The sequence below is a fragment of the Anopheles bellator genome, chromosome 1, assembly GCF_943735745.2.
Source record: "Anopheles bellator chromosome 1, idAnoBellAS_SP24_06.2, whole genome shotgun sequence".
NCBI classification, from domain to species: domain Eukaryota; kingdom Metazoa; phylum Arthropoda; class Insecta; order Diptera; family Culicidae; genus Anopheles; species Anopheles bellator.
Window position 1 is genome coordinate 24,256,173 of NC_071285.1, and position 21,611 is coordinate 24,277,783.

At 53.0% G+C, this 21,611-nt stretch overlaps 1 protein-coding gene across 1 annotated transcript; it reads left to right on the forward strand.

Moving 5' to 3' along the window:
* Positions 1-691: 691 nt before the first annotated feature.
* On the forward strand, positions 692-21,061 carry LOC131206619 (E3 ubiquitin-protein ligase goliath). The gene is made up of 10 exons (XM_058199237.1): positions 692-1,270; positions 10,133-11,089; positions 15,794-15,923; positions 15,997-16,114; positions 16,374-16,445; positions 16,538-16,614; positions 16,687-16,783; positions 18,790-18,942; positions 19,007-19,216; positions 19,287-21,061. Exons 2-10 carry the CDS (start codon positions 10,537-10,539, stop codon positions 19,824-19,826), a joined length of 1,950 nt encoding a protein of 649 aa, XP_058055220.1. The 5' UTR covers positions 692-1,270; positions 10,133-10,536; the 3' UTR covers positions 19,827-21,061.
* The last annotated feature ends 550 nt before the right edge of the window (positions 21,062-21,611 follow it).

Consider the following 21,611-nt stretch of genomic DNA (forward strand, 5'->3'; position numbering starts at 1 on the left):
TATGGGTGGGATACTTTGGATGGTAATAATTACTTGTTTCTAAATTCCCACAAACGGAGTGGGTAAAGCTCCTTGATCATTTCATATCCATTTTTAACCTCATAAGGCATTCGATTTGTAGCAGAAATTCGATATTTGCAGACGATTATGAATCGAAACATTTTGGTGTAATGCAGATTGCATAGTACAGACTTTTAAAAGCTTTAAAATAACGAAAAATCCTTATTTATTATATTTGAACGCATGTATTACACAAAACAGGTTGAATTTAATCAAAACACATCTTTGCAAACATAAAAGTGGATTCCATAGTGGAGTCCATAGATTCTTCCTAAAACAAATTATGTCCGCCTGGTTCAATAACAATTCTCCACTGTGCGCCACCAGCTAACCACAAACAAAAGCTTTTGCCAAAGAGCAAAGAGCGGGAGAGCGTGAGCAAGAGAGCGCAGTTTTGAGAGCAACTTTAACGTAAAAAACCAGAGACCGGGAACGAATAAACCAGAGAGAGCGCAAAGAAACGAGAGAGAATAGAGAAACATAGAGAGAAAAGAGACCGGGAAGGCAAAAAACAGAGCCCGGGAGCGCAGGGGCCGGATCAAAGAGTTAGGGGTTTCACGATCGAGACCAATTTTCCAATGCTCGACTAAAGACTAAATTTTTCCGCTCGTGTGTGCAGAATCCGCAGTGCAGAGAAAACAGACCCGCGCGGTACGAACGAAACCGTCGCGCGGATGGTCATCTCGCCGTGAAGAGTGAAGTGAATTGCCCGGCACACCGCAGGAAAACTCGCCATCGTCGTCGGTCGGGAAAATTCTACTTCCAGGCTCCGTCGAGCCTTTTGGGAAGCTGAGCCCTCTGAGTGTGTGCGTGTCCTGTGTGCGGTGTTCTGCGCGAGAGTTCCCCACAGCAGCATCAGGCTGACCGATTGTGTCCGCGAAGACGTTCAAGGGTACGCGCGAGTCTGTGTGGTAGTATTTTCCCAGCAGCCAGCGGCCAGTGTTTAGTGTTTATTTTCGGTTCCGTGGGCGGTTGGATTTTCCAAGAGCTGCAGAGGGAATAGCTAGCTTTGCTGTGTATGTGGAGACTCCGAAAACGAAAACTGACCGAGAAGAGAAACACGGCGGCGGAAAAAGAAGAGCATCCTTGGGCCGCAGAGTTTCCCCCGTTCGGCCTGCTGCTGTGCGGAAAAGCGATCGCGAAGAGAGGCGTGAGCTGTGTGCCCGCGTGAGACGGAGTGAGACAGCGCGAGAGAGCGCTTGACGGCAAGGTAAGCGAGAGCGCGTGAGAAGACAAAGCAATCTGTTTTTATTCTTATTCCACGCGCTAGCGAACGAGTGAGCGAGCGAGAGAGAGAGAGGGCAGCTGTTGGCGAGAAGGGGCTTTTTGTTTGATTTGTTTGCACTTGTCACCCTCCGTTTGTGAGTGTGCGTGTGCATCGGCAATAACGTCAAAAAACGGAGCAAAACACGACTTCCCTGGTAACCGAACGAGTTTCGCGTTGCATGATTCATTCCCGACGCAGCGAGCTAAAAATAACTCCATCCCGTCGGTTGGAACCGTTTAATGGTCTAGCCGCCGTCGCGACCGACTCCAATACCGGGCCTAACCCGGAAGACATCTCGCAGCAAACCAGCTGGCCTCGATCGTCTCGCCGCCACATGTTCTGACTTCGGAAAGGGGTAAGCGGGCAAACAACGTACCACGAGCGGCCATTTACATAATTCCTATTCCTAGGCCCGCGACCGAAAACACAAACATTGGCACGTCGTCATACGTCAACAGGACCGAGCACTTCCTTTCGCTGACGTTCTGCGTGCTTGGTATTTCCTGGGGCCTCCCGTTTCCGGAGTGTGTTTTGTCCGGGGAAACAACGCGGGCATCGAATCCGGGGAAATGCCCCAGAAATCGAAATGAATGACAGCGAACAAAATGAACGCCGGATCACCATACGGGATGGTGCCAAAAGCATCGGTTCGAGTTCATCCGCGCTGTTTGTTTTGGTTGCGTTGCACACACCCGGGTGTGCTGGTGTGTGTTGGGCCCGAATCTTGTCCACGGGAAAAAGGGCCTCAGCAAAGTGGGTCAATCAGGAAACCGTTGAGCGATCGTGTGTATGTGTCGGGCGTGCTCCCGTTCGCATGTTTATGTTTGCAAACAACCTTCGCTCCTCGGTTCCGGGGCCGGCCCCACAAGCGCGCTCGGGGGCGCTTTACGTCATCATTCGCACACCAAATGTCCATTCTCTTCCCCGCGCGCCCGCGAAGGTGTGAGATATTTCCCATGGTTCTGTGACCGCCGTCCGTTTCTGTTTTTTCTGCCCAGCGGTTCCGGTTTTGCTGTTGCGCTTCGAACAACGTGTGGCCGTACCAGCAGCCTCTCGGGGCATTGTGTAACACTTTGTGCCAGCGCTGGAAAGCGGACGTGTTGGGTACTTTGCATCTCTCTGGGGCCTCCCCCACACAAACACCCACAGCTCGGCTGGGTGACTGGAGCGCACACATACCCCATTGCATTGTGGGCAGAGGAAACAGATATGGAGCCATTCATCGCACCGTTTCTTTTTTCCAGAATCCCAAAAGCAATAGACACACAGCATTGGGGGAACGTGACGCAACGCACGCCTCAACGTGCTCGTGGTTTTGGGCGTCGGATAATGGCGATCGAGGCAGGAATATCACTAATTAGATCGACTGTAAGATTATCATTGTAGCGATCCGTGGCAGCTATCGTGTACCGTGTGAGAGGATAATCCCATTTGTGGGCCCCCCAAAACGGAAGCCACCCAGCAGAGGCAGCTGGACCAGCACCGTCAAGCGGACGCTGCGCAAAATTCCTTCGGCACGTGTGGTTTGCCGTTCTCCGTAATGAATACCAACCACAGTCTTACATTCCCGGACACCGGGCGTGTGCACGTTCTGGGCTAGGACAACGTGAAGTGCACGAGCCACACGCCGAGCGCCGGACCGGGAAAACGTGTTTCAGGTGCACACAGCAATGTCCTTAATCCTAAAGCTGCCCGGGACATGTGCTCAGCGGTCAGCAGGCACCCATCGACCGGGCGGCCGATTGGCCACTGGACAGGTGGCAGCCAACCGTGCAGGGGAATGCCACGATGATGAGCCGGGGCTGATCCCGCGGTGTGCCCGCTTTGGTGTGCTGGTCACGTGAGCCAGACACAAGCCGGTGCTGTGGCCGGAATGGAATTTGAAAATGTTTTAAAATAAAACATACGACGGACGGACGGGGCCGGCGCTGCAGCTTTCGGTCGGCTTTGTCTTGCTGCGGAACCGCCGAACCTGGCCACAGGCTGTTCTTTCGCGGCCGGCGCTGCTGCGTACTGGTAATTGAGTATTGACATTCCCGTAGCGTCGTGTGGTGCACGTTTCCATATTGATCCGTGTGGCCCGGTCCGCAAAGTTCAAGGATGTTCGCCCGACGGGAACCGTTCGGTGCCCCGCACGAAACGCTTCCTTGTCGCGGGTGGACAACCATTACGGGGGAATCCGCTCCAAACAAGCCAATCGCGGTTCACTCCCCCTTGGGCATCATTTTGTGTGGTGCAAGTTTCCGTTCCGCTAACGGTGTATCGGACGATTGGCCACAATGGTGGCGTATTTTCCGGAAAATTGCGACCAAAGAAACTGCGGTACAGGTAAACAATGTGTGTTCATCGGCCATTTTTGCAGCGCTTTTGCATTACAGGTACCAAGAACGTACGTGGCCTGTTTTTGGCCACGTGCTGTCGGCGGTCCTAATTTCATTTAAATTGTCCACGAACTGCTCTAATTCGATTTGGCCACAGTGGAAGCTCACTGAAAATGTATCGGATTTCGTTGAGCTGTGGCGCCGCAGTGACTTTGCCCAACTTAACCTTATCGTAGCAAAACAGACATATGATAATGTTGTACGACAATGCACCGGGGCGACGATACCGAAGAAGCGCGTCGTCGGGTGGGTCGTTAGCGGATTCGCCTCGTTTCCGAGCGCTGCATCAATCACTGTCACCGGGTAGGGGGCCAACATGTGAAACCATTTCAAGAGTTCAACAGCAGCAGCAGCAGCAACCGGGCCAGAGTCAGCCAAAGGGCCGCCAGCTCGCTCGGTTCGTTTTGGGATCGGACCACAGGCGGAGATCTCACATTCGGTGCATGGGTAGATGGGTTCCGGCATCTCCGGCGGTCCAAGAGACACGTTTGAACTCAATATGAGTTTTTACTAAAGAGTATGTGCGGTTTTTTGTCACTAGACAGAAGATCCAGTTTGTCTCATGAAGTAACGTTAAGAAACTGAATTGACCGAAATACCAGAAGACTGAGTTACCAAACCATTTTTGAAGCGATTAATCACGGACGAAGGATAAGTAAATGGATTCAATATGAGAATATTCAACGCAAGCGACCCTCCAAAAACGGCTTCTATTAATGGAGTGTGAATTTTGTGGGACTGGAAGGGAGTCGTCCATCAAGGACTGTAATAACCAGGCCGAATGAGGCTTTCGGTCCTCTTCTGTCAGTCAAAACCACATCTTTGCTGGATTGTAGCCGATTTCTTGAGTACAGAGTTCCAAACCAATAGAATTTCAAAGGTTGTTAGAACAGTCGACATCGGTGTGCCCAACGGTTACTGTCACAGGATCGTTATGGTCGACATTGAAATTGATATTGAGGGCAGCACTCCCAATAAATCGTTCGCAAAGACGTGTTTTCATCTTTTAGACTGCGGAACTTCAACAAAGGTTCCGGTGAGAGGAATTTGATCGCCCAAAACTCAGCCGAATACCTTTTACTACAACACTATGGCTGAACGCACCAAACGAGGAGCCAACCCAATGCCTCGTAATCCTCACTCTGTTACCTCAATTGCGTACCGTGCCGCAGCGTACTTCCGTTTGCGCGGGGCGGGGGCCAGGGGCTCATCCGTCATAACTTCGGGCCGCCGCCCCGAGATTACCCCCCGAGTGGCGCGTGGCTTCGCCGGGCGCGGGCCGCCCCGGACAGCTGACTTGTGGCGAGGCTGCGTGACTTTGTGGATCAATAGAAAGCGCCCACGAGAGAGAGAGGCAGACAGAGGGGTGCCAGGGGGCGGGTTAGTACACTCCGTGATTGCGGGGTCACTCGAGAGAGATACATCATCGGGCGCGCTCTCCGTGGCGCACGGGCTAATTGGCACGAAAGGAGTACGCGCGCGCCGCTTCATTGTAATGAGCGGATAATTATTCAAATAAAATTAGTGCGTTTCTAGTGCGGCCGAGGGGGGGGGAACCTTCACGTGGCCCGGCACTACCACCGGCGGTGGGGGGGCTTAGTGGGCCAACGGTCGGAGGAGAGCCGTGGCCGCGGCGCAAATAGTGCCGGCGGAAATCGGACTTGTTTTCGCCGCGCGTATTTGGGACTTGGGGCGCGCTGCGTGCGTCTTCCTTTGCGCGTTTGCGGGTTTTATTTTTGAAATAATGTTTTTATTTTCGAGAAACCACCGAAAAACATCGTCGGCCCCAGAGCGGCGTTGGCAATATAGGCGGGCCGTTCAGTTCGCAATCCGTGCTGTCATCGGTTGGTTGGCAGATTCCGTTGTTTCCGGTAGTCGCCGTTGAGAGGGGTTTTTTTTGGTCGTTGATAAGAAAATATCGAAGATAAACGTTAGAAAACGGAGAATGGACGGAACCGATTAGTGAGTTGCGATGTGAAGTGTTGTGCTCGTGTCTCCAGCGTGTTCGAGTTAAGGAGCGTTCCGGCCCCCCCCGGGATAATACGTAGGTACTACGAGACTCTGTTGATGGCGCCTGAACGCCGATATTACGTTCTAGAGTTACTCTACGAGCACACGACACACGACATACTATCTATCCATTGCGTCTCGAGCGCGAACAAAGAAAGACGCCATCAGAACCGGTGCTCAGGGCACTGCTGCTGCTGCTGGTGCGCTAAACTTTGGACCGCCGAGAGACTTCACATCGGCCAACCGGAGGGCTGAATAATTCATCAGCTGAGCTGTAATGGGCCGCCCGCGAGCGCCAGCGATCATCATCGGCGGCGGCCCGTCATCCGCCGATGCAGAATAATAAATCCGCGCTATGCAAATGGTTGCCGTGCCGTCGTCATCGACCAGATCGGGGCGGCCAATGAGGGCCTTTTTGCCAACCGGAAGCGCATCCCTTGCCTCCGTTGCCACGAGCGAGCGGGAGCATGCCCAAACTACTGACCGTCTGGGCCCCAGCAGCTGGCCCTGCTGATGCCGGTCACGTACACGACCCCCGAAGGTCTCTCCAGCCGCCTGTCGCAGCGTCCGATGGGAAGCGACTAATCGAATCCCATCCCAAGCATTTGGCATTTATTTTGGCCCACCCGGTTCAAAACTGTTTCTTCGTTTTAGTGAACGACCTCGGACGCGATGAATTGCTGTGACGGAGACGGAAAATTACCCCCGGCACCGATGACGATAGTAAAACAAAGATAACGGAGTCCTTGCGCCATCCACCAGCAGCTTCTTGGCCCATTACCTCCTTGGCACTAAGAAGTCGTCGTTCGCGCCACCGTCTTCTTGGTCGATCCGGCGCCCGACGCTACCTACTATTTACATTGCTCGCGACGCGAACAACAAAGCTCTCGCGGAACACCACAAACAACGTGGTCATTGCGTCGCCATCGCCATGTTGTTGTGGCTTGCCGTTGGCACTGCTGCTGCGAACCTCGGGGTGCTCTCGACCGAAAACAAAAATATAAACTCATGCGCGCTTAGGTTAACCTTCGCGCATTCAACGACCTACCTTGCCGTTCGGATCTCGGAAGTGGTGTGGTCGGAAGTGAGCGGGTCGGAACATCGGTGGAGCCGAGAGCGACACACGCGCAAAAGCACACTCCTCACACTGTAGAGCTGCAGTCCGTGTGGGAGACCGGTCCGGGCGCCAGGGCGGGTGAGACCCAGAACCGGTTGTGTAGGACTCCCGATGGAGACAGGTGGGTTGCGCGGTTCGGATTAGGCCTGCGCAGGTACAGTTATGCGTGTGAAATGGTGGATCGCGAGTTCGATCACGAATGCGCCTCGGCAACTCCTCGGTGGAGCCTTGCGAAATAAATCAGTGCGACGAAGCAGGGTGCACCTCGTAAGGCCACTGCTCAGCGGCTTGAACGCCTCAGGGCGAGGCTTTCAGCACGCCAAAAGGATGGTAAAGATAATTGAACTGAATAAGTGTTGGGAGAAGATTTTCCCTCAAATGTTCCTATAGATGACTGCGGAACTCACAGATTCATGGCGCGCCGATTGACGCTCTCGCGAAGGCCATTTTGTTTATGTAACAAACGACGCAGACGAGTAGTGGCGCTTTGAGCCAGTCGCACTTGTCTGCGACCTCGGATCGTGTGTATCCCTCGTACCGATTCATATACCGATCATGGACGTGCCATGTAGGTGATAAAATTCTATAATTAGTAGAGGCACCCAATGGGGATCGGAAAAGGAAGTCGTTTGTGTTCTTGTCTCTTGAATTACATCTTGCTCTTGCAGTGCTGCAGCACTGGCCAGTTGAATTGATTGAAGAAGTTTCAGTTCGTTACTTCTTATGGATTTTCCCATTACGATCACTACATTGAAGGACCAAGGACCAAGTGATGATTGGAACGATGCAACATCGGAACCGTGTGCCGGATGCAAGGAAGGTCTTTAAGCCGTCCGTCCTGACTTTCAGACAAGTTTTCTCAAATTACAAGTGTTGATGGAAACTACCATTAGGTCTAAAACTATCAAATGAGACTTTTTTCAAAGAAATCACATGAATTAAATGAAAAACTCTATTTTATTCAAAGTACGTGCTATCGCTAGCTATGCATTTCTCCCATTTCCCTGCTAAATCGTGGATTCCGCGCCGAAAGAATTCTTCGCCTTTTGAAGCAAACGAATTAGTCCCTCAATTTCGACTTCCACGTAGGCTGCTTTAGGAGCTTGTGTTACATCACACCTCTCTGGTCCCATCAGAAAGTTATGTTTTGGAGTTCTCCGACGCTCTTTGCTTGTCAAAAGTAAAAATCGCCATTTTAACAATTTTTAAACCGCTTAAAGAGCTGCGATATTCTTAAAACAAGCTTCGGCAATCATTTGATGCGATTCTGTACCATTTTTTTCAGCAGGGAGAAGAAAAACAATGATCGCCGCGAAACGTCATTTTTAAGCACAAAAGTCGACATGATCTAACCTCTTCAAAGATAAGTTTCTAAACTTAATTTATTGTTTTGTTTCTACATGAAATCATTCGGTTGATGTCAAAACAAGGTAATCTTGTCAATAAAAACACAACTAGGAAGACCAAATTGATAGCTAGAGCTGTTTACAAGTCTCCTCTCATAAACCTGGTATCTGAACACCACGCCCAGGCAGCTTCATTGGGCAACGGATTCACGATAGGGTCTCACTCGAATGTCGGCAGCTCTCAAGACGCATTTATTAGACAACCTGAACTGTACGGGGCCAATCTACTGATGCTGTGTCTACTGTGCTACCTTCACTAGTCCCCTTTGGAAAGGAATGGAAGGTGGAATCATTAGACAGACCCAGGCAAAGGCATCTTGTTCGCTGTTTCGATCGCTCCGTATGTGTTTGTGCTCACATTTCACCGTTGTTGCTATTACGCGGAAGGTCAATATCATTGCCAGGGCCGCCAACGCTGATGGTGCTGATGGCAACAACACGAGAACGGCAGCTCAGAACCTGCACCAGAGTCGGGCCCCGGGTGCCCCTCTCTAATGTGGACAGGGGCGGGCGGGAGGTCCGCAGCCAGCAGCCGCAGTGAGGCAGGTCGATGTCATCCCCGGTCTGCGGCAGGGGGCAGTGCCACCAGTTTGTTGGCCACGGGCACAACAGGATCACCTATCGCATGGGGCGCGTGTGGAACTAGTTCGCCGCCGCCTGATCGAGAGAGGAACAGGTTTTTCGCGCCTTGGTGGTCGTTAACTTCCAGTGACGCTGAGACGTCGTTGAGGTTGCATGATGACGATGCACACACTGCTCCGGACTCCGGCGTTCCACAAAGGCGGTGCAAGCTTGCGCTGAATAAATAGATAAATACCGATTACATCGCTCGGGCCGAGGGCCGGATTTATTTGCCTCCCGACCTCTCCCGGGCATCAGCTTGAGAAATGAGCACCCGAACCGGAAGTGACGTGCCCGCGCAGGGGAATGAATATTAAATTGTGTATCTTGGCCATCTTGGGTTGCTGGCTGTTTTTTTTTCGCATGTGGATGTCCTTGATGATTGCGCAATTCGCTGCCGGCGGCAATCCGTGCGATCGATCGACCCTGCCCAATACGGCGTTCACCCAGGTCCGTGAGTGCCCTATCTTATCGGGGCCCTCCACTCTATCAGTTCGGGGCGGGCGAAGATTGCTGATTCCGGTGGCTCCTACGCCACGAGAGTTCGCGGCGTCGTCGTCGAAGTTTCTACTGCCGGGCCGCGCTTCTTCGAAGGGCACCGGAAGGCACGAAGAAGAAGCGACCACCTAAGGCATGGGGCCTTTTGGGGCCAATGGTATCGGCATGAGCCGTGAAATTCGTGCGGCCCCCCGCCACCGTAAATATTCAACTGGAACGACCTTCCCTCACCCAGCCGGTTTATGGCCATCGTGCTGAGCCCATGTGAGTCACCCTGGCAGAGAGAGAGAGAGAGACGGAGAGAGATTTCACGGACCTTTTGCAACGTTACGGCAAGCGATAAGGCTCATCAGCTACAGTCCGCGAACTCAGCGCATTTTCAGCGGGCAATTAGCTATGGACCAGATGGCGGGGCGGAGTGTTATCGCTTCTGTACGCTTTTTGCGACCGACCTGAGCTGAGTGATAAGCGGCCACGAGCGTATTGGCGAGCAAGATGATGGACGCATTGCGTGGTGTTTGTGTGACGTTGAGACGCTCCTTGACCGACGTTGTCCATCTTGTGTTGCCTCAAAGTCCCCAGGACATCACGGGCGCCAGTATGGTTTCTCGGGGGGGCCACACCCCGAAGAGTGTCTCAAAGTGGCACTAATATGCCCGTGAAGTGTGTCCTGACGCATTGCGTCAGGCGGTCTAAAATCTCGGTCTAATGGAATTACCGGAGTGTCCAGTGGAGTAACGCTTTCCCTTCTGTTCTGTATTCTATTTTTCAGGTTCACCCGGAGGTTACGCAAGCCGTAAACGGGCGTAAGCACTTCCCCTTCGCTAGAGCTGTCAAAGGAAGCCGAAGGAACGCCGCGGCTCGCGGTCGATTGACACTCTCCAGCCCCGGGAGACGGCCAGCCGCCGTCAGTCCAGGGTCGGCCACGATCGCAGCCAGATCACACTCGTAGAGTTCAACCGGAGCGGTTCGGGGGCTGTGGTGGCACCGAGTCGAACTGACGGGGTCTGTGAATCTGCTGCTGCTACTACTAGTTCCGAGTTCCGTTCGAGTGCAGTGATTTCGAGTGCATTGCTGTTCGGTGTGTGCGAATGGGCCCGGTCTGTCCCTCGGATACGTGAGACACGTCCTGCGAGTGTGTACGTTAAAAAGTGTGCGCGAATTCAGACCACAGGCATGATGTCGGCGCTGAGCCATCAGGTCAATATGAACAACTTCCTGTCGCTGCTGGTGGGTGCCTCGCTGGTGACGGCCAACTCGTCGCCGAACCACGACATCAGCTCGCTGTCCCAGCCGACCGAGTTCAGTAACGGGGTGTCGTCGTTCGCCCTGCCGGCCGAAGATCGGATGCCGATCGAGAGCTTCACGCTGGCGTTCCTCAACTACAGCTACGTGGACGCTAGCGGCCAGCTGCGGGAGCTGGGGGGCAACGAGAGCGCCAAGTATGGCGAGGGACGTGTCCTCAACCGCACGGGGTTGCTGGTGCACGTCACGAACAGTGCCAACCGTTCCGATCACTCCGGTTGCTCCCGGTACTGGCTCGGTACTCGGGGTGATCCGCTGCCAGCGGACCACGAAGGGACCGCCTGGATCGCGCTCATCAAGCGCGGTGGCTGCAACTTCGAGGACAAGGTGAAGCACGCGGCCGAGCATGGGGCCGCGGCCGCCATTATCTACAACGATAAGGGCGACACGAAGCTGGATAAAATGAAGATCAACGATAAGGAGCGTAAGTGTCCCGTGGGGTTAACGGTGGGAAATAGGGTCCGTCGGGCGACGGATTCGGTTCTTCTTTGTTTGTAGGACACACAGGAACCAGGAAGGCACTACTGCTACTACTGTCAAACCGTGATCGAATGATGATCGATTGGCGAGCCCGCGATTTGGGTCCGGGCCGATTGCCAACCAGTTCCGCTTATTTTGGTACTCCTTGACGTTGGTTGACTTGACCGACCGTCCATGGTCCGTCCACACCCCGTTCCCGACTCAATGAGTTGCGGATTCACGCGTATCGCCCCGCGGATCGAAGCCCCAATCGTTGGTTTCAGCTTCGCTCAAAACACTAAACCACCACTTCCTGATGGGGGCAAGCAGGTGGGTGTAAGTGATATAACTGCCCACCGCCCCCCCACCGCCATCGGCCCCACTCGAAATGGCGCGGCGACAGGTGTAGGTGGGCCGCCGAGTAAGAAGAAATGTCAACTGTCATCACATTATTGCGATTCTCGAGTGCGCGACCGAGCTCTCGACGACGACAAAGAATCTATTGGGGGGCTGTAAACAGGCGTCAGCGAAGGGTGGCGAAGCTGCTGTTGATAAGCTGGCAGCTGGCAGAGCGGTAGTGGCAGGAAGATAACCGGGCGGGCGTCGGAGGCGAAGATACCGAAAGATTGACGTCTTGATTTTTGTGTGCCGCGCGAACTCTCGCGAACAGCGCAAGAAGGTGTTGGCCGTTTGGGGGTTTCTTTTTTTTTCGAGCGGGACATACACAATGGAATGTCCTCCAAAAGCCCTCGCTCGCGGCTCGTGGTTTGTTGATTGTCGCGCTGTTTACCCGCGCGGTTGAAGTTGCGACTCTGGTCAGACTTCGTCGCGTTCAGTGCTCCCTTCGTAATTACACCGTTCTGGGAGACCATCCCGATACCTGAGATGTGGCCTCTATGTGGGGGGGGGGGGAGCCCAGTCATCAGTCAGCAAGCGAGTTATCTTGATATCCCAACTGCTCCGATATTGCACGTACTTTACGATCTCCGATATTTTTAGCTCGTTTTGAAGTCGGGACCTGGCTGTGGCCCCGTTGGTTGTGCGGTGGCCTATAAAACGGGGGTCCTTTATTTTTTTAATGCACATGGCGCATGTAGCTAACAGATCGGCCTGAGTTCAACCACCGAAAGCGAAAATATCAACCGACAACCGATGGTATTTACAATCCGCGGCTTTTTTCACGTCGCTCGCCACACGCCTGTAGTGTCAATAGTCGTAGAGTCCCCTGCCGTACTAGAGCGAAGATAAAAATAAGACACCCCACCCTGAGCCGGCGGCTCACTTCTTGGTGGTCCCCCGTTGGCCCCATTCGATCCCGTGTGCCGAACAGAGAGAGAGAGAGAGCGAGCGAGAGGTGATTAATGTCTAACGGCCTCTCTAGCATGGATGCAGCAAATTATGACTCCTCCGACCGATACGTGGTCCCGCTCCCTGCCAAGAGAAACTAGCCGCGACGCCGCCACGGTCACGTCCGCGACATTGTAAGATAGTGGCCCGACATGTGGCACCATATATCCCCCGCATTAATCGCGCAGGGACGCCATAATCGGCCCGGCCGCCGTACTTTCACTCTCACGACGACGACGACCTCCCGCTTTGGCAGGCCCGTTACGTCGTGGCTCTCTCTCAGCGACCATCGCGACGATCGGCGTCCCTGGCCGCGGATGACGAACCGGCCGCGGGTGACGCTGTGTGTCCCGAGATCGGATTCTCAGAAGTAATTAATTTATTGCCTGCGCCTTTCCAGCGTCACTTAATTAGCCTGGGAGATGCATCAACAGCCCATCCTTGGGATGTACTTAGAATAGGCCGTTACTCCTACAGTAAACAGACGAACAGGCAGACGTATAGTATAGTCGTTTGACGGTCACCCGGAAAGAAGTGTGTTCGTAGGTTCAATTGCATTGGACATCCTCAGGCTAGCTCAGGGGGTGTAGGAATTACTTGGACAACAACAACCACAATGAAACACGGAACGGACAAACTTTCGACCCGCGCCCGGGAACCGGTTTGCCGGGAACCATCAGCCAGCATCAGGTGCCGTGGATTGGCCGTTTGTTGATTGATTGGCGTGTCCCCTCATGCAGCCGGCGGCGTGGCTGGGTGCTGGAGAGGGGTTCACGGCAAACATTGATAATGTTTGTCACAACCACTCTAGAGAGAGGTGTCGATAGTCCGGAGACGCCGCCCGCCAGCAGTCAACGACTGAATGATGATAGTGTGGCGGCGCGTTATGGACACTCAAGTGGACTCACTGTTTTTTTGCTGTTCTGGCTGGCTGGTTCGTAGCTGCGAACCCCACGGAATTGGGTTCTGTTTGTTGTTATTTTTAATATTGGGATTCCAGTGTTCCGGGGTTGGAGCCGCACGAGGAACGGCGTCAGATGTTCTGGCGGAAAAGTAAACATCATTTGACAGTTGTAAAACTGTTCGCTGGGCCCCCTTTGATGATTGGGATTGAAGTAGGCTTTGGATGGGAAATGCGACTCTCAACGTCTTTAAGGGATTTATGAAGCTTTGGACTTTAGCCTACGTCTCTCCCGAAGGTGCTGGTGTTCCGAAATGGCCACACATTGCGATAAGTGCTCGAAATCTGTCAAGTAACAGCACGGTAAATCAGTTGAGATAACGAGCAGCCATCCGAGTTTCTCGTGTTGAGTGGAGCAGCGTACTTCACCCTTCAAGGAGAGTTCACCATCATAGGATCGGGTGGCGGGTTGTTACGGCAACGAACACGATTGATTACATTAGACCATTAGCGGAATATTAAGTAGTGCCGATAGATTAGACACTAAAAGGTGTTATGACCGATTGCAATTTGCCGTTCGATACGCGAGCAGCTGTTTCAAGGCGGATGTTGAGTGAAGTTTATCAAAATATTCTTTGGGCCCTTTTTGCCTCAACTCGGAATAGTGGAACCCATTACCTTTTGCTCTTTTGACACTCAGTCATCGAACGCAATGTTGGTAGCTCCGGGCAGCAACATTGCAGAAAATCGATGACGCCAGTCTGTCCTCGCCACCCGGGGTGGGTGTTTCCTGGGAATCCGCTGTGCCATGCAGTCGCCCAGTCGCTCGCACACCCACTCTCTCACGCTATGCATCCCAAATGTGGTGGCTGTGCAGTTGCCAAAGCTCGCTGGCCCCAAGTGACCGACCAGCCGCCGGTCCCAAGTGGCCAAGTCGTGTCAAGTCTTCTCGAGTCTGGTTTGCTGTCAATGGACACACACAATCAAACACCGCGGACACGTGTCGCTAAGGTTTCCTTCGTCGTCCGGGCACACCAAAGGAGAAGGACACCCTTCGGGTTCCGGTCTCCGCCGCGTGGTCCGGGGAGGTTCGTGATTGGTGTGTATTTAAGCAGCGTTCGGTGGTTATGCGTGTCGAAGGTTAATTGAATGATGAAGGACATTCTTGTGGCCCGAAGCGCCACTTCAGCGTCGGCAGGTCATTACGGCCGCGTGGCCGCGAAACGCACGAAATTGGTTCACACCAACTCACCTCACTACCTGCGGTGCCCTGCGGCCAATGTGTTTCTAGCGTGTGGAGCGTTTTATGCATTTTTAAACAGTGGCCTCGCCGCTCTCGTATTGATTGATAATTAATGGCGCTCCTGAGAGTGTACGAAATGCGCGTAAACCGCGTAATTATTCTCGAAAATATTCCCCAGCCAGTTCCGGAGCTGGCATGCTTGGGAAGGGCCCTGAGGGCCCCCAAAAAGAGCGGCTGGTTAATTTTAGCAAACGGATACAAAGAACGGATGGAAAATCAATAACAAGAACAAACCGTGGCGGAAAATAACCGGGCCAATGATGAAGAAATGAAACAAGTGAAACAGGCAGAACAGAAGTTGGTACAATGGCTGAAGCTGAAGGGTCGAAGCGAACCCCTGCCCATTGTGGTTCTTCACAATGGGCAAGAGGCAAGAGGCAAGACTCACCTCAAGGCGCAGTCGGGTAAGGCACGCTTTTTCTCACAAGTTTTCTCCCACAAGCACCGGGTTTGCCGTCGGCCAAGGTTGGCCCCGCGGGGGTACTCTTTGTGTTCAGCGCGACAAACGCATATCTCTTTATTCCCGCGGCCCGCGCAACATAAAAGCACAATAAAGCGCGTACGCGAACTGTGACTCACTGAAGCCACGCGTGGTGCCCATGCGGGTCCTCCTGCGGCGGGCGAATTTGTCTGTTTTGCACCTGCCAACGGTGTATTAGCATACGAATTAACATACCGGCGGCGACGGTCTGATGCGACTCGATTCCTAACGCACCCCCAGACGCGGTTCATGGACATCGCCAATTCACGCCGGTCGGCAACCACTTCCGGCGCTTTCGGGTGTTCGACAAGAACCAGCCGTTGTGCCGTGTGATGGCGCTCAAGATGGAAACAAGAATTGAATCCCTCGATTCAATCGGCCCCGATCCGATCACCGCCGAGTGTCGGGTGGCCCAGTTTTCCACGCGTCAGACCATTGTTGCAGGCACCAGCTAGTGGCGCGTTGCGCGATTCGGTGGCCACTAATTTGATAATGTGCACACGTGACGCTACTAATTGGCCTGCAATTTTTAGCCACCGCCACACGTGGGGTGTAGCAACCAGGACGGTGTTGCGTTCGATTCGTTCGTCTATTGTTAACACTACATTAAGCCCCGGGTACTCTCTACCACACGCAGGAAACATTACCGCGGTCTTCACCACGAAAGCGCTGGGCCACGAGCTGATCGAGCTGCTGGAGAGCCACGAGGTGTTGATGCACATCATCGAAGGTTCCCGCCAGTTCCGCCCGATAGGCAACATCAATCGGTAAGTGTTCAACCCGTCCGGTGCTCCGCCCCAAAGACCGCACTAACCACACTCGTCTCTCGTCTCTTTGTAGCACGTCGGTCCTGTTCGTGTCGATCTCGTTCATCGTGCTGATGATCATCTCGCTCGTCTGGCTGGTGTTTTACTACGTGCAGCGGTTCCGGTACCTGCAAACGAAAGACAAACAATCGGTGAGCGCGCGCGGCCAGCCGCTTTAAATTAAGTTAAATTCAGATCCTGCTTTTCCGAGCGAGCGCGCCCGCCCGAGCCGGGTTCAATTGAGTTCAATTGCACCGAGACGGCCGCCGGACGGGGGGGCTGCCTTACGAAACTCCCATCTCTGTTATCCAACTTCAACCCGTGTGCACATAAATGATGCTAACGGTTTCGTGTCGAGCATCGGGCGGCAAGGCAATAATAATTTTCGTTTCGTTCACCCTCCTTTTGCAGAAACGGCTGTGCAGCGTCGCGAAGCGAATCATTGCCAAAATTCCAACGAAAAGTATTAAATCAGATGACAAGGTAAGCAGAGTCAGGGGTGGCCGCTCGCTGGCCAGCCGTGTGTGAGCTTATTTATGACCATTGTCATCATTTTTGCTTCTCTCGCCGCTCAGGAAATCGATAACGATTGCTGCGCCATCTGCATCGAGCCGTACAAAGTGACCGACGTGATACGCGTGCTACCGTGCAAGTAAGTAGGCCGCTGGTGATGGCCACCCATCGACCGACCGACCGCCACCTAATGCGCCTTCCTTCCTTCCAGACACGAGTTCCATAAGGCGTGCATCGATCCGTGGCTGCTGGAGCATCGCACCTGCCCCATGTGCAAGATGGACATCCTGCGGCACTACGGCTTTGTGGTGGGTTGCTCGTCCGCTCAGACCAACGCGGCGATTGCGGAGTACCTAAATGTGGCGCCACCGCCTCCACCCTCCGACACGTCCACGATGACAACGGCCTCGATAGCGTCGAGCGAGTCGTCACGAAGAGCTTCCTGGTCGGGGACGGGCCCTGGCGCCGCCGGCGGGCGCTCAATGACGTCGCCGGTGACGTCACCGGCCGACCGTGTCCGCCCGTCGGCCGATGGTGGTGGTTACGGTGGTCGCGGCACCGGCACAACGGCCGCCACCGCCGGTGGTCAGCTGACCGACATCGTAACCATCATTATCAACATTGACGATGGCGAAGCGAGTGGCGGTGGTGGAGGAGGCGGTAGCGGCACCAGAAGCGCGCTCTGTGACCGATTCACAACCGACGGCTGTAGTAGCGCCGCTAGCATGGGCGGTAACCCTAGGGACAGTAGTAGTAGCGATCACCATCGTCGTATCACCGACGGTGGCAGTGAAAGTAACAGCCACAGCCAGCTTATCAGCAAACCGACCGACCGGTGCCTGAGTTCGATAGAGTAATAGAGGAACCATTTAACGAAAGCGCATCCCCGACTTACGACGATGCAACGGCGGCTCTCGAGCGCGGCGTGTGCGTTTGATTGGAAGCGCTAGGGTTTAAGGAAGCGAAGCGGCCGGGCGGGGAGGAAGATGTGCTGTACATAGGCCCTGCCCTCGTACACGTGCCATGCGACACATTTCGGTCGCAACATTACACCGCGGCTTTGGTTGCACTTTGAATTAGGGAAACGCACGACGGACGGACCACAGAGGCGCGCGTGTAACCGAAACCATTCGCGTATTGGTTATACCAAGAGCAAGGGGGTGTTTTATTGGTGGTTTTCGGTTTTCCGGTGCGCGCACGGTGTGCTTTCCACGGGAAAAACGGCCCAGCACACGACGTCGATACTTAAGAAACGTATGTCACACTTATGTAAGATTCTGTGATACAAGCTCGAGACATATTACTATTACTTACTCTACGTATACAAAACCTGGCACCGGGAGCGCGAGCTGCTGCTGCTGCTGTTGCTTTCACTAGCTGTAAGGTGCGACTAGCCCGTGATCGCGATCGTGATCGATCGCGCGTACTGTCGCTAGCGTAATTCACCGATTGAACGGTCGTTTTATTGATCAGTCCGCTTGATTTTAGTGCGTTGTTTTGGAACCGTTTCAGTTGCTCCCTTAGTTTCGCTAGTATACGCTATTTCTATGTACTTGTGTGTCCGGTAGTTGTTTGAGATGCGATCGCTAATGAGAATGCGTTGTGCGAATGGCACCGAGTAGCGTGTAACGGTTTTTGCGATAGTGTATTGATTTAGAACTGAAACTGGCCGTCGCGTAGAGGGCCGAACCCAGACACAAACCGACAGCGGAACGGTGGCACAACGAACACTAAATGACAATGCTACGTCCTGCAGTAAAGCGATGTTTGAAGAACAGATTAACGATTTCACAACGGTGTTGGAACCACCAGAAACACGCGTAACGCGCGGTTTGCGCTCTGAGGAGTTTTTCGGCCAGACAACGGTGGTTTGTCTTGTCGCGAGAGATTCCGATTCCGATATTTAAGGCACTTTACCGATCAATGTACATAAAAATAAACTTTTCCATTTGTGTTTTATCCTACTTTTGTTAGTTTTACTTTACCCCATTATGACCCTTCGGTTGACGTTCTAGTTTGGTAGCCTTCCTTGTATACTTTGCGCGCCCCGCTCCTTTTGATGTAATTGCTACTTAAAGGTTGTTTTGTAATGATTTTGGGCAGTCCATCCCTATGCTTTATTCTGATTCCTGGTAATCTCCCCAGCTCGAAGTTCGAAAGAAAGTTTCACTAGTCGAACGCCTGCGAAAACGCTATAGAAGTAGAGAAAGTAGATTGATTGGACTGTTGGGAATTTGAGTGGCCATTGCGATCGTCGAACACCGTGAAACGCTGCTTTAAATGGATGTGTGTTTTGCTGTTTATACACGCCTAGTTTACCGGAAGTCAGGAGAGTATACTGCAGCTGGACATGGACATGGAAGAGGGAGACCTTATCGATGACCGCAGCAGCACCGACGGAGGGGGCTACCAACGGCGTAACAGCGTCAGCCCGTTGCCCCAGATACGGGCTTCCAGTGAGAATCGGGTAACTATAGGCAATGCGACCGTGGCGAGTGAAGTGAAATGTACGTCCCTTTCCTTTGTTCTAGATGTCACGCAGTTCCTCCGAGTCGGAATCGGAGCAAGAGCAGATGGATCATATGAATTCACACTCTTCTGGGCGGAATGCCGCCCATCAGCGGCGACAAGCGGATCAACCGGATGACAGCGATATCTGTGTCGGGTGCCTGGCCGCTGCGTTGAACAAGAAACAACGCAATCCGGAGAATACCGTCACCCAGGATGACCCCGATAGTGACGTAAGTTTGTCTGTGTTTGTAAGTGTCTAGCCAAAGAGTGGTTCTAATGAAGACTTTGTCCCCTCCGCAGTCCTGTGCCGCCGAAACGCATGGATCCAAGAGTCTGCCGGCAACGTTAAAGAAATACAAAGGCAACCATTCCACCGGCTCGTGCCGCGGTATGAACCCGCCGGACCACTACCATCCCTATCCGCACGATGGGCCCCATCGGGCCGACGGCGAACCGGGCGCCCAGCAGCAGCAGCAGCAGTCGAAGCTTCCGTTCAAGTTTTACAAAACCGATCGCGGTCAGGTGCGCAAAGTACGCACGCCACTGAAAAACGTACTCCCGCAGTCCATTTCGGCCCCCTGTGATAACGATAGCTCCCTGCACGTGTGCATTCATGACCAGAGCCCCGACGACGCGAAGAGGCGCTGCTCGTTGTCCCGCAAATCGATCACGTCGGACGATCGCAAAGGCGACGTGGTCACGTGCGAGGATCTCAAGATAGCGATCGATTACTCGAACGACGACGAAGTGTCGGACGAAACGGAACCGAACAGTGACAACGATCTGATCGTCCGCCGATCGGAGCGGGATGGGGGCGAAAAGGAGAGCCAGAAAAAGTGATCGGATCTCGGGTGGCTTCGCCTCCGAGCGTCCAGCATTCCGTGGAGCGACGGTAGATAATGACCGCTGTGCTACTACCATCGACCATCAGATGCCGGCGGCGGTCCGCGCGACCGGCATGTGATAGAGTGAGACATTAGAAACACACGCAGGCTTAGAGAAAATGTGTAGAAAATGTTCGGTTCCGATTGTTTCCGGCGGTTGGGTTTTGTTTCCATTTCGAAAGCGCCAATTCTCTCGCCAGTCAAGCGGCTGCAGCCAACGGTTTCTGCACCGTAGTTTTTTGGTAGACTAACAAACTAAACGGGAACGGGACACGTTTGCCGACTTAGAGTGAGGAGTAGTTCCACACAACACACGCAGCTCTAACCCGCAGTAGTGCAAGCTCGTAGAGAAACTCAAAGAAACAACAATCCGTAGTTCCGTGCCGCGAACACCGTGTTTTAACTCGTTCATAGATAAAAACTCGAAACTTTCACCGTTTTTGCCCACTAATAGTTGATGCAAAATCGCGCAGAAAGTACTTAGCAAAATGTAGTAGGAAGTTAGATTTTTCAACACGGTTCAAAATGTTGCGGCGCTTGGGGTCGCTGGAGCCCTGGAGAGAGGCGCTACTGGAGTGATGTGCGATAGCACCCCCCTAACACACCCGTCTTCTTACTCTGAACTTAGCCGTTTCCGGTGTGCTCGAACACCTGGACCTTATTAGTATCTAATCGATCGTTTCCTAGATAGGCCGATAACAGTTAGTGATTCACCAGCACCAACCAGCAAGGTTCCTTTTCCGGCGATCGGCTCGGGGCGTCGGGCGGCGGAGTAAGGTTTTTGAAGGGAAGGGTGCACTCTGACACCCTGGGGCGTAGGACGGTAAATTAATTTTTAAACCAAAAGCCTGTAGTTTGTTACTTACGGAAAGACGAAGACGCTAGTGGCGATCTCATGCTTGCGGGGTACACAATATAATTAAACGCAATATGTGATAAGGCAAGCGGTGCTTACAGGACTGGATCGCGCGGACCCCGTCCAATTTGTGTGCAGGTTGTGTGCAGGTGCTAAAACCTAAGAAAGCCGGACTGAAACGTGGCCAAACACCGGCACCGATGCCGGCAAAAAGCGGACCGTTAGATCGCATTTCCTTTGGTTTTGTGCCTCGAATTTCCCGAATGTAACAGTCAAATCAAATCTGTCCGAAACTGGTATACTGCGTACAGACCTAATCTTGCAAGCAAGCTGCAGAACAACCAGCTCTACGTACGCAACCTAACGGCTGCGTGCTGTGAGCCGTTGTTTGATTTTAAAATGATAGAAAAGAACGTAAACAGAAACCGCAACTCTTTCAAATCTAATTCCTTGGCACTTAAATTTCGTTCATTGATCTTTGCTCTGAACAAACCTGTCCCGAAGGCCGCGCCAAACACTCGCGTGACGTTGTATTTATTGTGTTACTAAACTGAAGACTGAAAATTGCTGACAAGGATGGATGTGGTGCGGAAAGCGGAGCAGGGACCTTGATGTCCTGCCCGATTGGCGTAGTGTAAAATATGAGGGAGTCGAGAGGAACGAGTGTAAAAACAAAACAGTCAAAAACCAAACCTAATGCTTGATAGAGAGAAAGCGGAGAATGAACGATATTAATACTAACAGCAGTCACCCAGGAGCCAAACAACCATTCTTAAAGCATGCAGATAATGGAGTAGATTAGTGAAGCGAAACTACTTTCGATATTTGCAATAAAGTTCTAAACGAAATTCTAAACCTTACACACAGCCGCTGTCTGATGTCAGC